At 49.7% G+C, this 14,415-nt stretch overlaps 1 protein-coding gene across 1 annotated transcript; it reads right to left on the bottom strand.

Moving 5' to 3' along the window:
* Positions 1-6,331: 6,331 nt before the first annotated feature.
* On the bottom strand, positions 6,332-13,223 carry MYCL (MYCL proto-oncogene, bHLH transcription factor). Its single transcript, XM_020907346.2, has 3 exons — positions 13,016-13,223; positions 12,152-12,656; positions 6,332-9,191 (listed from the first exon to the last, which is right to left on the bottom strand). The coding sequence occupies exons 1-3, from the start codon at positions 13,094-13,096 to the stop codon at positions 8,593-8,595; spliced, it is 1,185 nt and encodes a 394-aa protein (XP_020763005.1). The 5' UTR covers positions 13,097-13,223; the 3' UTR covers positions 6,332-8,592.
* Between the last annotated feature and the right edge of the window lie 1,192 nt (positions 13,224-14,415).

The raw sequence follows: 14,415 nt of genomic DNA, 5'->3' as shown, positions 1-14,415 counted from the left end.
GTGCTCTATTTTGAATAACCCCAGCACCTCAATCTCATTGTGTCCCAAACCACAATCGGTTTCTTTTCTTGACTTCTCTATTTCAAAGAATCACAGAGGATGTTTGTGGTAAAAGGATCCTTTTAGAAATCTAGTGCAACTTCTCTTGTTTTACAAAAATGAGACCACCTGGCCTGAAAATCAGACCAGATCCCTCCCCAGATTTCACATAACTTTCCTAATCCTCTCTTCCCCATAGCTATTCCCTTAGCTTAGAACACCTTCCTCCTCTTCACTTAGCCGAAAGCTACTGGGACTTGTAGTTCCAGTTATATCTCCAACAAGAACTTTCTTGATGACTCCAAAGTGCTCTCTTCCCCTTCTGAGGCTTGCAGCCCTTGTTTGAAACACATATTGCCTTATTCTGTGATCATGTTTGCACGCTCATAAACTTCCATTTGAAAAAAAAAAAAAAGCAGAGACATTACTTTGCTGACAAAGGCCCATCTAGTCAAAGCTACGGTTTTTCCAGTAGTCAGGTATGGATATGAGAGTTGGACCGTAAAGAAAGCTGAGCACTGAAGAATTGATGCTTTTGAACTGTGGTGTTGGAGGACTCTTGAGAGTCCTTTGGACTGCAAAGAGATCCAACCAGTCAATCCTAAAGGAAACCAGTCCTTAATATTCGTTGGAAAGACTGATGCTGAAGCTGACACTCCAATGCTTTGTCCATCTGATGCGAAGAACTAACTCATTGGAAAAGACCCTGATGCTGGGAAAGATTGAAGGCAGGAAGAGAAGGGAATGACAGAGGATGAGATGGTTGGATGGCATCACTGACTTGATAGACTTGAGTTTGAGCAAGCTCTGGGAGTTGGTGATGGACAGGGAGGCCTGGCGTGCTGCAGTCCATGGGGTCACAAAGAATCGAACATGACTGAGCAACTGAACTGAACTGAAACTTCTATAAGGAACCATCACTTCATATATCATTGTTCTTACTATGTGGCAGAAACTATTTTGAGCACTTACATACAGTAATTTATTTTTAATCTTTTCAACAGTCCTATGAGGTAGGTATTAATATTATATCCAGGTTAGAGAAGGAAACTTCTAGGACTTGGAGAGATTGAATGATTTGCCCAAACATCACACAAGTAGTAACCCCAAGTCCCTGTTCTTAACCGTTATACTATGCCATCTATAGCACCTTCTGAATATTTTTGTATCTCCACAAGACCTGGCTCTAACCCCTTATTCCAATGTTTTTCTAAGTGTGACCACAGGATTCCATCTTCCCCCTTGCTTATCAGCAAGGTAGATTCCGGACCCTGACCTACTACATCAAGGTTTTAGGGATTTGTTTGTTGTTTAGTCGCTAAATTGTGTCCAACCCTTTTGCAATCCCATGAACTGTACTAGCCCACCAGATGCCTCTGTCCATGGAATTTCCCAAGCAAGAATACTGGAGTGAGTTGTCATTTCCGTCTCCAGATTCTTAAGACCCACCCAAGTTTGAGGATCACTGCGTGAACAAAAATACACATTAGAGGACTTAATGACTGAATGGAGTCATTGACTCCAGCTCAGTTTGAAGACATCGCAGTGCCCAGTAAGGACAAATGGAGGGCCCATATGTGCAACAGAATCACAGACTCCTACCTCCTGCCCGCCATGGGGCAGGGGATGCTGTGGACCAGTCAGACTCAGGTCTTTGCCCTTCTTTCCTTCTCTGCTCATCTCAGTCTCCCCAGATCCTGGCTACTCCTTCCCTGATGATTTATTGCTTCTTGAGGCATTAATACATCCACCCCAGATTATTTTAAGTACTCCTTCTGGGAAGGTTTCTTATTTTACCAATTCCTTCTATCACCTTTTAAATATGATTAATTGGTGTTCTAGGTGGGGCTTGTTAAATGGTTTGCTGTTGCTGCTGCTGCTAAGTCACTTCAGTCGTGTCTGACTCTGTGCGACCCCATAGACAGCAGCCCACCAGGCTTCCCCGTCCCTGGGATTCTCCAGGCAAAACACTGGAGTGGGTTGCCATTTCCTTCTTCAGTGCATGAAAGTGAAAAGTGAAAGTGAAGTCGCTCTGTCGTGTCCGACTCCTAGGGACCCCATGGACTGCAGCCCACCAGGCTCCTCCGTCCATGGGATTTTCCAGGCAAGAGTACTGGAGTGGGTTGCCATTGCCTTCTCTGTTAAATGGTTTAAATAATACTAATCATTTACTGAGCACTTAGTATTGCTCACTACAACCCTAAGAAGCAGGTGCTATGATTTATACTTGTTTTACGTATGTGGAAATTAGGACTGGGAGAGGTTAATAATTTGTCCAGGGTCACAAAGCTGGAAAATGGAGAGCTTGATTTGAATCTGAGCTCTGTTGGTTGTGGGAGGTTACCTAACCATACTACTTCCCACAAGTTTAGAGGTGATTCAACAGTTACTTCCTGGGCACCAACTTGACCCCTGGCACTGAGTATTAATTGTTTAATAACTCACCTGGTTAGAGACCTTAAGATCATATTTAGATTTACTTACCAAAAAAAAAAAAAAAATGGCAATCTTAACACAGGTGCGTGCATGCTCAGTTGCTTCAGTCATGTCCAACTCTTTTTGACCCTATGCATTGTAGCCCACCAGGCTCCTCTGTCTATGGGATTCTCCAGGCAAGAATATTGGGGCGGGTTGCCATGCCCTCCTACAGGGGATTTTCCCAATCCAAGAATGGAACCCTCATCTCCTGGGTCCCCTGCATTGCAGACCTAGTGGCTCAGATGGTAAAGAATCTGCCTGCAATTCAGGAAATCCAGATTCTATTGATCCCCCCGGAGAAGGGACTGGCTACTTACTCCAGTATTCTTGCTTGGAAAATCCCATGGACAGAGGAGCCTGGAGGTCTTCAGTCCATGAGATCCCAAAGAGTAAGACACGACTGAGGGACTAACACTTTCACTTTACTTTTTTTAACCACTGAGCCACCTGGGAAGCCCAATCTTAATACAGTTGATCCCTTTAGCAGCAGTTCTAAATAAAGACATTAAGAGCTGCCCACTAAGCTTAAAGTAGAAATGTCCACACCCCCATGGAACTTTAGCTGACGTATTTAGAGACCTCCACTTTACCCTCTCCAGTCACCAGTCATCAGTCATCTCCCACTGGTTATCTTATCCTTTGAGTCCTCTTTCATACTCCCTATCACCTTCCAGATCAACAAAACCATCCCCACCCCCCACCTCCTCACACCACCAGCCCCTCCACATGCCACCCCCCCATCCCTTCTCCTTCTAAAGTGCATATTCTGAAATATCCTGACTCCAGGGACACTTAAGACAAATTCAGCACTTCTAAGATAGTTCAACCTGTCTCAGTCCCCCTAAAATAGCTACCAGTAGGGGCAGGAGTTAAGCACTCCATTTAGCCTTTGATTGTCTAACAGAGCAGATGGCCTTTCTTTTCCACGCCACGTGTGTCTTCTCAGCTGTTCCTTTTGACCTACGTCCACATCTCTGGGAGGGGTATGTAGTCCCTTAGGTGTACTATTCAGAGGCAAACCTAATTTGTAGAAAATTTTCTCCGAAATCCAGGAATAAACTCCTGGCTATTTTCAGACAAAGATAGAGGTAGGAGTCTGCAGAAGTGAGCTAGGAAGGAGCTTAAAATACTTCACATTCCAGAAACACCCTTTCTTCCCCCCAGGAGATGGCTTTATTCCCACTCCTTTCTCAGCAGAGTTTCAGACTCAAAGGAACTGAAGCTTAAGAGTCAGGCAAGTCAAGCAGTCTGAACTAGCTGTCTGGGCTCAGACAAATGACTTCAATGTCTCTGAGCTCCAATTTGCTCACCTGTGAAATGGGGCTGATACCATCCTTTCCTCCAGGTTATTGTGAGAATTAAGCTTTGTAAAGCAACGTTAGGATCAGCTTTAGGCCCTGTACCTAGGAGTTCTTAGGATTTTACTGAGGACTCGTGAATTTTTTTCAAGGTCTAGTAAAGGGAGAGAAGCGCCTACAAATATTCTTATTTCTTAACAAATGGCCTCAAAAGCAGAAGAATGGGGACTTCCCTGCTGGTCCAGTGGTTAAGAATCCATTTGCCAATGCAGGGCATGTGGGTCTGATACTAAGTCCATGTGCCACTACTACTGAGCCCGCACTCTGGAGCCCATGCACTGCAATGAGAGGCCACCACAATGAGAAGCCCTTGCGTACTCGTATGCAAGGAAGAGTAGAACCTGGTCGCCGCAACTAGAGAAAGCCCGAACACAGCCACGAAGACCCAGACAGCCACTCTGTTCAGTGGGAGCAGAGTGACTATAACTAAAAGAGCGATATGGAGTTTTAAGGAAATTATCCCAGTAATCCAGTCTGTTTTTATCAAACAGCTATTTATGCCCTGGGTTTGGGGACCTAGGGGTCATAGGGGTGGAGTGGGAAGTTTACCTGACAGGCGACTGGTTTTAGGATTTGGATTCTGTCCTGTGACCTTGAGCAAGAAACCTGTCTGGAGGAGTTCCTGGTGATCCAGTGGTTAGGACTCCACTCCACTGCAGGGGGCACGGGTTCCATCCTTGCTCAGGTAACTAAGATCTCGCAAGCCACAAGGTGTGGCCAAAAAACAAAAACAAAACTGTCTGGGCTCCAGTACCAAGTGGCAGATATTGCTTACTTACCAGGTTGAGATGAGAGTCACTTTGTAAATGTGAGGAATTTATAGTAGCTTTTGGATTCAGGCTTCATAGGAATGCAGGTGGGCAATATCGACCCAGGTCTCAGCTGTAAGGCAGGATTACATGACATACAGTGGCCTTCTCCTACCATGATGCGCATGGTTTTTCTGACCTGCCCCTGTTTTCCTTTCACAGTCCTAGAAGGGGCTTCTCTGGGGCAAGACGAACTTACTCAACCCACAAATGTGGCAGAGTGGCTGGTCACAGGACATTTGCTCCACTTCTTCCTGATAAGTGGCAGGCACAGTGGCCCCAAGGAGAGTTCCAGCAAGCAGTTAAGTGATGAAATTCCCTGTCTACTTCCTCTACACACCCCATGATAACAAAAGAAGCTAATCATTATTATGTGGTGGTGAAGACCTCTGGCTCTAGAGATAGGCAGAGCTGGTTTCAAATCCCTTGAACTTATTTACTTACTAGCTATGTAACGTCAGGCAGTTATGTCTCACTCTTAGAACCTCGGTTCCCTCTTCTGTAGTCCTGGCACATGATTGGTGTGGTCTAACATGTAGGAAGGAGCAAGGTGCTTAGACATAGGCAGTGCTCCATCAGGAGTGGCTATTATTAAAGTCTCCCCTCTTGCATTTAGGGCAAGTTTCTGAGAACTACGTTCCTGTATTAATCAAAGGAGAAAGAAAAAAAAAATCACATCATATCACCGATTCTCATAAAATTTTTAAAAAGACATCCTGCAAGGGAATTCCCTAGTTGCCCAGTGGTTAGGACTCTGTGCTTCCATTGCAGGCAGCATGGGTTTGATCCCTGGTCAGGGAATAAAGATCCTGCAAGGCAGTGCATGCATGCATGCTCAGTCGCTTCAATCATGTCTGACTTTTTGTGACCCTATGGACTGTAGCCCTCCAGGCTTCTCTGTCCATGCGGATTCTCCAGGCAAGAATACTAGAGTGGGTTGCCATTCCCTTCTCTAGGGATCTTCCCAACCCAGGAATCGAACCCACATCTCTTCTGTCTCCTGCACTGGCAGGCAGGTTCTATTATCACTAGTACCCCCTGAGAAGCCCACAAGGCGGTAGGCATGGTTAAAAAAAAAAAAAAAAAGGTATTAAAATACCTATGGCAAGAAAAGTACCACCTGAAAAGATTTAAGGCTTTATAGTTTAAAGCAGTTTAAAGTCTATACTCCGGCGGTCCAGTGATTAAGACTCTGCATGGTCACTACCAATGGCCCAGGTTCAGTCCCTGGTAGGAGAACTAAGATCCCACAAGCCTTGCAGCTGAAAAAGAAAAAGCCTACATTTAATGTCTGCCAATCCCTGGTGATGAGCTTCCCTCGTGGCTCAGTTGTAAAGAGTCTGCCTGCCAATGCAAGAGATATGAATTTGATCCCCTGGAGAAGGCAATGGCGACTTACTCCAGTACGCCTGCCTGGGAAATCTCATGGACTGAGGAGCCTGGCAAGCTATACAGTTCATAGGGTTGCAAAAGAGGTGGATGCGACTTAGCAACTAAGTAACAACAATCCCTTGCGAAGTAGCATTTATCACCATTTTACAAGTTGGGAAACTAGGGCTTTCAGATAAAGGTAAAAGGCACAGAATGAGTTAATGGTGGAACACCAGGATTTCAAGCCTCCTAAAATACAAATTCAGCACTCTGGAATTCACAAGACAATTTCGTGTTTACTGAGTACTGAACTTACGTTGTTTAGACATGTTTGAAATGGCATTTCAGGAACCCAGGGTGGAGTGACCAGGTTAGCAACATGGTTAGAGATCACTTGTGGCTACCCTAAAAAACAGTGTCTTTTGGTTCTGGGGGACATGGTGGGCATAAGCTGCCCCCTCCACCCCCGACTCTGACACATTTGAGAAATCTTTTATTAGAAGATGTCCTAGAAGGCAACATTTTAAAATCAGGCAATCAGTATTCACAACTAAATACAAAATTTCAGGTAAATCTGCCTTTTAAAATAAATCAGACTTTTGCAATAGGAGAAATGCCCCAGAGTTGTTTTTTTTCCTTGTACAAAAACAATTAACACCACTTTGCAAAAGGCATACAAAAATACAGTATTAAAAAGACTGCTCCCAGCATAATACCCAACAGCAGCTTATAAAACACGAGCTCTTCAGGTAAGACATCAATAACCTACATCCCACCTGTTCTCCAAAGACAGTTCCAGAAGTCAGTTGGCTCCCCAAAACCAAGCTCCAGAAGCGGGGGGCTTTTTGCAAAGTTCCACTGGGGTTCTCTGAGGCCAGGAAGCAACCTCAGGAGCAGACCATCATGCATAACAGGTTTAGAAGTAGCAGCTGGCTTCCCAGAGCCACATATAGTGCTCTAGCATCCTTCCCTCCCCCATTTTCAAACCCCCATCCAGTAGGCACCAGGTGCCCTGAGCATAGTGCTGGAAGGGCCGATCTTTCTTCCAGGCTAGACTTAGGGTTGCCCACATGACACTTGTTGGGTTAGGTGACTTTCTCAGACTGGAGGCTGTGCCTGGAATCCACCTGGAGAGGCTGAGCCCAGTTGGGTAAAACCCATCATGGTCCACTGAGCAGAGCTCCTGGAAGCTTCTTACAAACCCACCAGGAAGCTCATCCGCCTTCTGGAGCACTGGATGAGTCCCAGCAGCTCTCCCAGTAAGAACTGCAATAAGGCCCAGATTCTGGGAATGGGATTCTGACTCACGTCAGGCTGGCAGAGGGCCCAAGGGTGGCTACAGAGACAGCAAGCTCCTTGGAGTTGCAAGAGAAGCACAGTTTGTATGGTTCTAGCATCACCGACTCAATGGACATGAGTTTGAGTAAACTCTGGAAGTTGGTGATGGACAGGGAGGCCTGGTGTGCTGCAGTCCATCAGGTTGCAAAGAGTCGGACACGACTGAGCGACTGAACTGAACTGAGTAGAACTTCAAACTTATCAGTCAGAGGTTGAAATGACAGGGAGGTGGGAAAGAGGAAGTGGTACAGCTCTTCCCCCTCAGGTGCCTGACATCTGCTTTGAGAGGATTTCCAAGATGGAAAACACCTGGGCAGGGAACAAGTTCACAGCCAGGACTCCAAACCTTCCCCCGGCCACAGGCTGGGACTCTTTGCCCTGTGTCCTGGGGAAGTATTTCTGACCTGTGGGAAATGGCCTTAGAGCCCATTGCATAACAAAGGTGGAAGAAAACCGAAAGTTTCTGGTGAGGATGGGATGGTCTCTGCCCTCAGAGGAAAGGGCAGGGAGGGTCTTGAGACAAAGAATCTAAAAGGCCAAGCTCTTTAAAAATTCTCAAGATCGCAGCATGGAGAGTGGAGGAGGGGGTGTCAACGAACATGGGAATATATATATGTTAAAGGTTTCCGACTCCTCAGCTACTGTAAAGTGTCTGACAGTGAGGTAATGGTCCCTGTTGATCAAGTCTGAGAGCTCGTCTTCACTCAAGACAGCTCGTATGTCTCCTGGAAAAAGGAGCCTGGGGAGAGCGTCCAGGCCCAGCTGTCCTAGCATCACCCCAGAGACACCAGTGGGAGCATCCTTTCTCAGTCCAAGGCTCATCCGCAGTGTGAGATTTCATGCAGGCAGGAGCCCCCTGACAACGTCCACCACCTGTTGCATAGCATCTGTCAGGCTTTTCTTCAGAGCTAGTGAGCTCAACAGACCCCAAGTCTCCTCAGTGCTGCCCGCCTGAGAAGCCAAAGGCGCCAGAGAAGCCACAGCGCTCCCGCAAGTCAGGGCAGAGGCAGAGCCGCGTTGCAAGGTTTCCAAGAATGCGAGCCCTTCTTGTGTGTGCACCGGCTGCAATGCATTCTGGGAATCTATTGTCCAGGCCGCCCCACCTGAACCGAAATGTGCAAATTCCTAAGGGGGAGAGGGGAGGTTAAAAGATAAACTTGGGTCTCCGTGAAGACAGAGCAGTCAGACTTTTTGGTCAGTTAGTAGCCACTGAGGTACGCGATTCTCTTCTGCAGCTGTTGCTGCCGACACCGGAGCTGTCTTTTCTCCGTAGCCATCCTCTTCTCGGCTCCCACTAGGGCTTGCAAGTATTCCAAGGCCTTGCTCAGGATCACTACTTTGGGGGCCTTGGAGCAGGTGGCCAGGGTAGGGACCTGGTCCCTCAGGGCCAAGAACCTGGAACGGAGGTCATTCCGCCTTTTACGCTCCAGGAAGTTATGGTTCTTCCTCTTGGTCACGTCCTCAGTGTCGGAACTGACAGGTTTGGGGTTGCAGGACTGGGAAGGCTCGCTTTCTACCGGTGGGGGACTCACAATTTCTTCATCTGCCTCATCTTCCTTTTCCTCCGGTGCATCTCTCTCCAGACCGTCTTCATGGGGCCCTGGCTCTGGAGCCTCTCCTTGGGAGCAGCTTTCTGGAGGAAAACGGGCCGCATAGTTGTGCTGTTGTTGATGGATGGAGATGTGGAAGTGTTTCATGCAGGGGTCCAAAGGGTCTGCTCGCACTGTGATGGTGACCGGCTTCCGGACACCCAGGGACTGCCTCTTCTCCACTGTCACAACGTCAATTTCTTCACCCTCTGTCCGAGATCAAGAAGAAACACACTCCATGAGAAACACATACACAGACCCCATGCTGGTGTTTGGGAAAGGAGGTAACATCTTCCCAATTTAGATGTAAACAAATTCAAGTGGGGAGAAAGACAACTGATTCAGTTGTATCAAGGCTAAGGGTGGTGTGAAGGAAAGGAAGGGAAATAAGCAGGAAGGAAAATATTCTCCAATTTCTCTCTGCACAGCAAGGCTTAGATAAGAACAAAAGGCAGACCCAAGCCAACAGCCCCCAGTCTGCACAGGCTTTCCCCTCCCCCACTGACGGGATGGAGAGAAAGAGCTATCGGCCTGGGACAAAGTTTTAACTATAAAGATCTTCCCCAGTCGGGCTCTTTCATACCCCATCAGAATTGTAAATGAGGGGTCTGTGGGCAGAGCTGCCCTTTGTTCCAGCCCAGCACAGCCTGCACTTGGGAATTGTTACTTTTCACAAGTTATAAATCCTATTATTCCCCCACCTCTCTATTCTGCCATCCCTTTCAGCAGAAGAGTCAGAGAAGGGAGGGCTACAACCCATCCCTCCTCACCCACAGAGGGGAGGGAAAGGGTTTCCCTTAGGAGCATTTTGCTCCTGGGTTCAATGGGTTTCTAAAGTCATCCATCATTTATAGGTCGCCTGTCCCACCCACTTCCCTGGACCAGAAGAGGATTGATTTGTAATCACAGGTCGGCAGAAGCCGCAGGAACTTCACAAAGGTACAAAAGACCATTTCCAAGCTACCTGTGCTAGGGGGTCAGGAGTTGGGGGCAGGAATTGAGCGGCAAGGGAATGTCTTGATACAGGGGCCAAAACACTAGCAACACCTGGACTTGCCTCCATCATTCCCTTACTCCAAGATCTCTTAGGTTACCCCAGCCAGGAGAGGGACAATTAGGGGAGAACGTTACTGCTCCGCACTGTTTTGCAGCCCCCACAGAGAAGGCCACCTTTATGCATTTCAGCCTGACAACAGAAGAGCTCAGTTCTCGGCCTCTTTCGCAAATCACGAAGCTTGAGCCCCTTTGTCAGGAAGGCTTCCATTGTGTGGACAATCGCATTATTTCTCCATTAATAAAACCTGACCATTCAGCCCTCCTGGCCCCAAGACCTGTGATTGGCTGGCTGAGCGGAGTTTGGAATGCGGTCTTACTCAGCCCCTAGCCCCTATTGGCTGAGCTTTGCCGTCAGTCACTCTCCCCACCCCCCCTCATTGTTTGCAATCTGTTGCATTTTGTTCTGGGCCATGTGGCCTGTGAGTGAACCAGGAGCTTGCAAACAGGTTCAGGGTAAAGGGCAGGTTAGAAAATGATTCAGGAGGTTTCCCCACATCCCAAACCTTTAATACTTCTGGGTTAAGCCCCATAGTTGGGGAAGGTTCTGCCTAAGAAAAAGATAACGTGAGACACCATACTCCTTTTCAGAGAGCAGCGTCTAACTCTACCCAGACAAGGACATGTCCTCAGCTGGATGATCAGATCAAACTCCCTAATGTGCAAAGGGAGAAACTGAGACTCAGGTCAGCCAAGTCCACACAGCACCATTCTGGATCTAAAACTAAGATCTTCAGATTCCCGAAACAATGCACTTTCCACTCTACCGTTCCATCAGCTTTTGTCGAGATACATCTTTATTGGTTTCTTGATCTCAAAGTTCCCATTCCAGCCATTAAACAAACAGAAGGTCTTGGTGTAAAAAGCAAGCAGGTTAAAAATGACCTTAACATAGTGAACCGGAAAAAAAAAATTGACTTTTAATTCTTTGTGTTTCCTTCCTTATGCTCACCCTTAAGTGTATGACAACCTCCATACCCATTCCCCAGTTCCCTGTAAATGGTCATGTAAATTATTCGTAAAAGCTACTTGAGTTTTCAGTCCTGATTTATCTGACACAAGCCTCAGTGTGCACCCTATAAAACATCCTTCCCGGTATTTCTCATGGGCACCTCGAAGAAGAGGTTAGGCTAAGAACAACATTGCCTAGTGTCACAGATGCAGCAGGCTGTGCTCAGTGAGATGTACACTTGCATTCAAGGATGGGGAAGGGGAGCCTGGAGCTCCATATCTGTGACCCCCAGCACTAACCCCAGAGCTTAGCACAAAATAGAGGCCAGTGAACATTTGTTGAATACAAATGAAGCAGCTGAAAGCCCTCAGATGAATTGTCCTAGAGGAACACCTTCCCACCTCAGGCCAGAGCAAAATGGCAAGATATACCACTTCTCAGATAATCTACCAATAAGTTCCTCTAAACATCAGAAAAGTGCCTGGTTGGGATGGAGGATTGAGCAAAAGAAGCTGGCTGGATGGCAGGAAGCTGGCGTTCACTTCTGGCGATTTCCTATTTCTAAGCCTCGGTTTTTCCATCTGTTAATGGGGAGCAGTCATTCCTCCACTATCTGTCTCATGGGTAATGGTGAGGATGAATACGTGGTAAGAGGGGGGATGCAGCAGGAGCCATTATTGTCATGTTAAAATAAAGCAGGCAGGAGACCAGGTTTTTTAAAGGATGAAGGCTTCGGCTTTGCACAAAAGGCTTCTCAGCTTCTCTCCCCAGGGTAGTGAGTTTCCCAGAGAAAGAGACAGCAACAAAAAAATTCAAGTCTGGAGTGACCCTTAAGGGACCCCTTCCAGCCTTCGGAGGGCAGAAATCCCCTACGGTCCAACCCCCGTATTGTTCTCCCTAAGCGCCAAGCCTCACCCTGTCTCCCTTGTCCCCTGGGGCTCCAATCATCATCAAAGGGACGCTGGCTCCCACGCCACTTCTTCAAACTGTTTACTAACACTCCCACGTGCCAGACAGACACCGCTGGGGGCTACACCGGCAGCTTCAGCCAGAGGGAGAGGGAGATGGCGGAAGGGCTTGCGCAGACCCAGTGCCTGACCTCAGCGGCAGTGGTTTGGCCACCCATGGGGTGCCCCCTCTGGGAAGACCCGGGGCGGTCCTTACCCGAGTCACTTGGGCTCTCGGACCCCGAGCAGGCCTGGGTCTTGGGCTCGCCCAGCGGACAGGGGGCAGCGGGCGCCGGGTTGCCGGCTTCGAGGCTGGGAGCGCTGTCCGGGACGGCGGGAGCCTTGGACGGGTTCCCCCGGGGCGCGCCAGCGGCGAGCCGGTCGCTCACCGCTCTCTCCAGCCGTTCCCGGGCCGAGAAGCCGCTCCACATGCAGTCTCGGCGGATGATGGAAGCGTAGTTCCTGCCCCAAGCTTTCGAGTGACCCCGGGATTCTGCATCGTCCCCGGCGCCCCCTCCGGGCCATGGCTCCGGAGGACCAATTCCAGGGCCCGCGTCTCCGTCGCCGGGACCGGAGCTCCAGGGCGGCGACGTGGGGGGCGACGGCACCAGCTCGAATTTCTTCCAGATGTCCTCGCTGGGCGCCGTGGAGCGGTAGAAATCCTCTCCGCAGTCATAATCATAGAAATAGTGCTGGTACGAGTCGAAGTCCATGTCCGCTCCCTGCGGGAGGGAAGGGGGACGTGCTGACCCAGGTGCGGGCCCAGGGAGGCAGGCGTCCCCCGGCCCCCCAGTACAGCTGGCTGCCAGGCTCTCGTACCTCTCCAACCTCACGGCTTGGAGCCCGCGCCCTTCCCTAGCGTCCCGGGCAGCCCGGCCCCGGGTCAGCGTGCCTGGGGAAACAGCTCACAGCGCGCGGACTAGGCTGCAGGGAGCGAGTTCAAAGCAAACTTTGCCAGCGCCGCCCGGAGCGCAGCTCCGAGGGCCCGGCCAGGTCGGGCGGAGGCGCGCTTTGCCCAGAAGGCAGACTTCAGCCCGTCCCCCGGGACCCGCGCCCGTTCCCAGGCTGCCCTCAGCCTCACCTCGCTCCCGCCACCGGCCACCTGGAGCGGACCGGCTCCCCGCCCGCTCGGGGCAGCGAAGCAGCCCGCACACTTGCACATGCGCGCCACCGAGTGCGAGGCCCGCACACAGGCGTTAGCCTCCCAGCGCGCGCTCCCGCCCTCGCTCGCGCACGGCGGCGCGGACGCTCCCGGGAGCGGCGCGGGAGCGCGAGATGCAGGCGCATTGTTTCCAGGCTGCCTTATATCTCGTCGCGCGCCCGCGGCTCAGGGACAGGGGGCGGGCCCTACGGGACAAGCCCCGCCCACGCCCCGCCTCCTCGGTCGACAGGTGGGGGCTGTGGAGTCCCAGGCCTATCAAATGAATTGCACAGTGGGGAGCGCCGAGCTGGCGGCTGGCTGATGCGGCCCGGCGGTCGCCCGGTGGGGTCGTGACTCTTTAGCGAGGCTCGCGAGGTCCTCTGGAGGCCGAACGAGAACGGAGCTCCTTGAAGACTCTGGGTTCAGAAAAACTACTCCCCGCCCCGCGAACCTACTTCCCCGAGCTCGCCCCGTTTAGTTCTGGTACGTCTGGCCTGTGAGGGGTGAGGTAGTAGAGGGCAGCCGCACCTCCACCGCGCCACCTGCTGGTCCTCAGCCTTAAACCCCAGCCTGGTCCCCGGCACTGAATCACCCTTTGGCCCTGCTTCATCAGCTTGGTGTTCCCAAACCTGGACGGACCTCAGCGAAGCAAGGTGGTGAAGATTCCGGAGCCTGAAATTTGAACTTTGGAGCCTGAAATTTAAACTTTCTGAGCTTCAGTCTCATCTATAATAATGAAGGGATGGTAATACCTCACAGGACTGTTGTGAGGATTTATAAAGATACAGTATCTAGGGAAGGGAACTAGACCAGGAGAGGCAAGCAGAACAAACTTAGCCCCTGGTATGGATGATAAGGAGAATTTTCCCCCAAGAACAGATCAGGGCGATTGCCCTACCTCAAACACACACAAAACACTCTGTATGAGCTGTCCTAAAACAGGAAAGAATGGGAATTTGGAGTCTGGAAACTTCATTCAAGCCTTTGTTTTGCTACTTGCTAGCCCTACAGTCAAGTCCTTTGAAGCCTCTGTTATCTGTAAAATGAGAACTTCGACTGCAGCTGCATCTCTGGCCAAGATGATGGACAGACATATAAACCTTGTACCCTCTTCTATGCAGACTTCCTTCAGTAGAAGAGGAAAAGCTAAACGATGGGGTATTCTATTCAGACCAAGGAAAGTAACCTGGGATAGCAGTCAATACATCTAGAATGCTCTAACTGGCCTTCAAGGTCTGGTCTACAAGCAGCAGCCCAATTACCTGCTGTCTTTCTCTCCCACCGCTGTGGTCTAAGAACACCAAACTACTCACTGTTGAAATCCCAGCAGAGGGATGTGA

Source organism: Odocoileus virginianus, chromosome 5 (genome assembly GCF_023699985.2).
Source record: "Odocoileus virginianus isolate 20LAN1187 ecotype Illinois chromosome 5, Ovbor_1.2, whole genome shotgun sequence".
Lineage (NCBI taxonomy): Eukaryota > Metazoa > Chordata > Mammalia > Artiodactyla > Cervidae > Odocoileus > Odocoileus virginianus.
Note: the sequence above shows the minus strand (reverse complement) of the source record. Positions and strands in the feature narration are given on the sequence as shown.

Bases quoted from the DNA above. Each gene is read 5' to 3' on its own strand.
- MYCL (XM_020907346.2), bottom strand. From the start codon at position 13,096: ATGTGCAAGTGTGCGGGCTGCTTCGCTGCCCCGAGCGGGCGGGGAGCC. The intron at 12,657-13,015 runs GTGAGGCTGAGG...TCCCTCCCGCAG, and splicing joins TGGCCGGTGGCGGGAGCGAG to GGAGCGGACATGGACTTCGA. The intron at 9,192-12,151 runs GTAAGGACCGCC...GATCTCGGACAG, and splicing joins CGAGAGCCCAAGTGACTCGG to AGGGTGAAGAAATTGACGTT.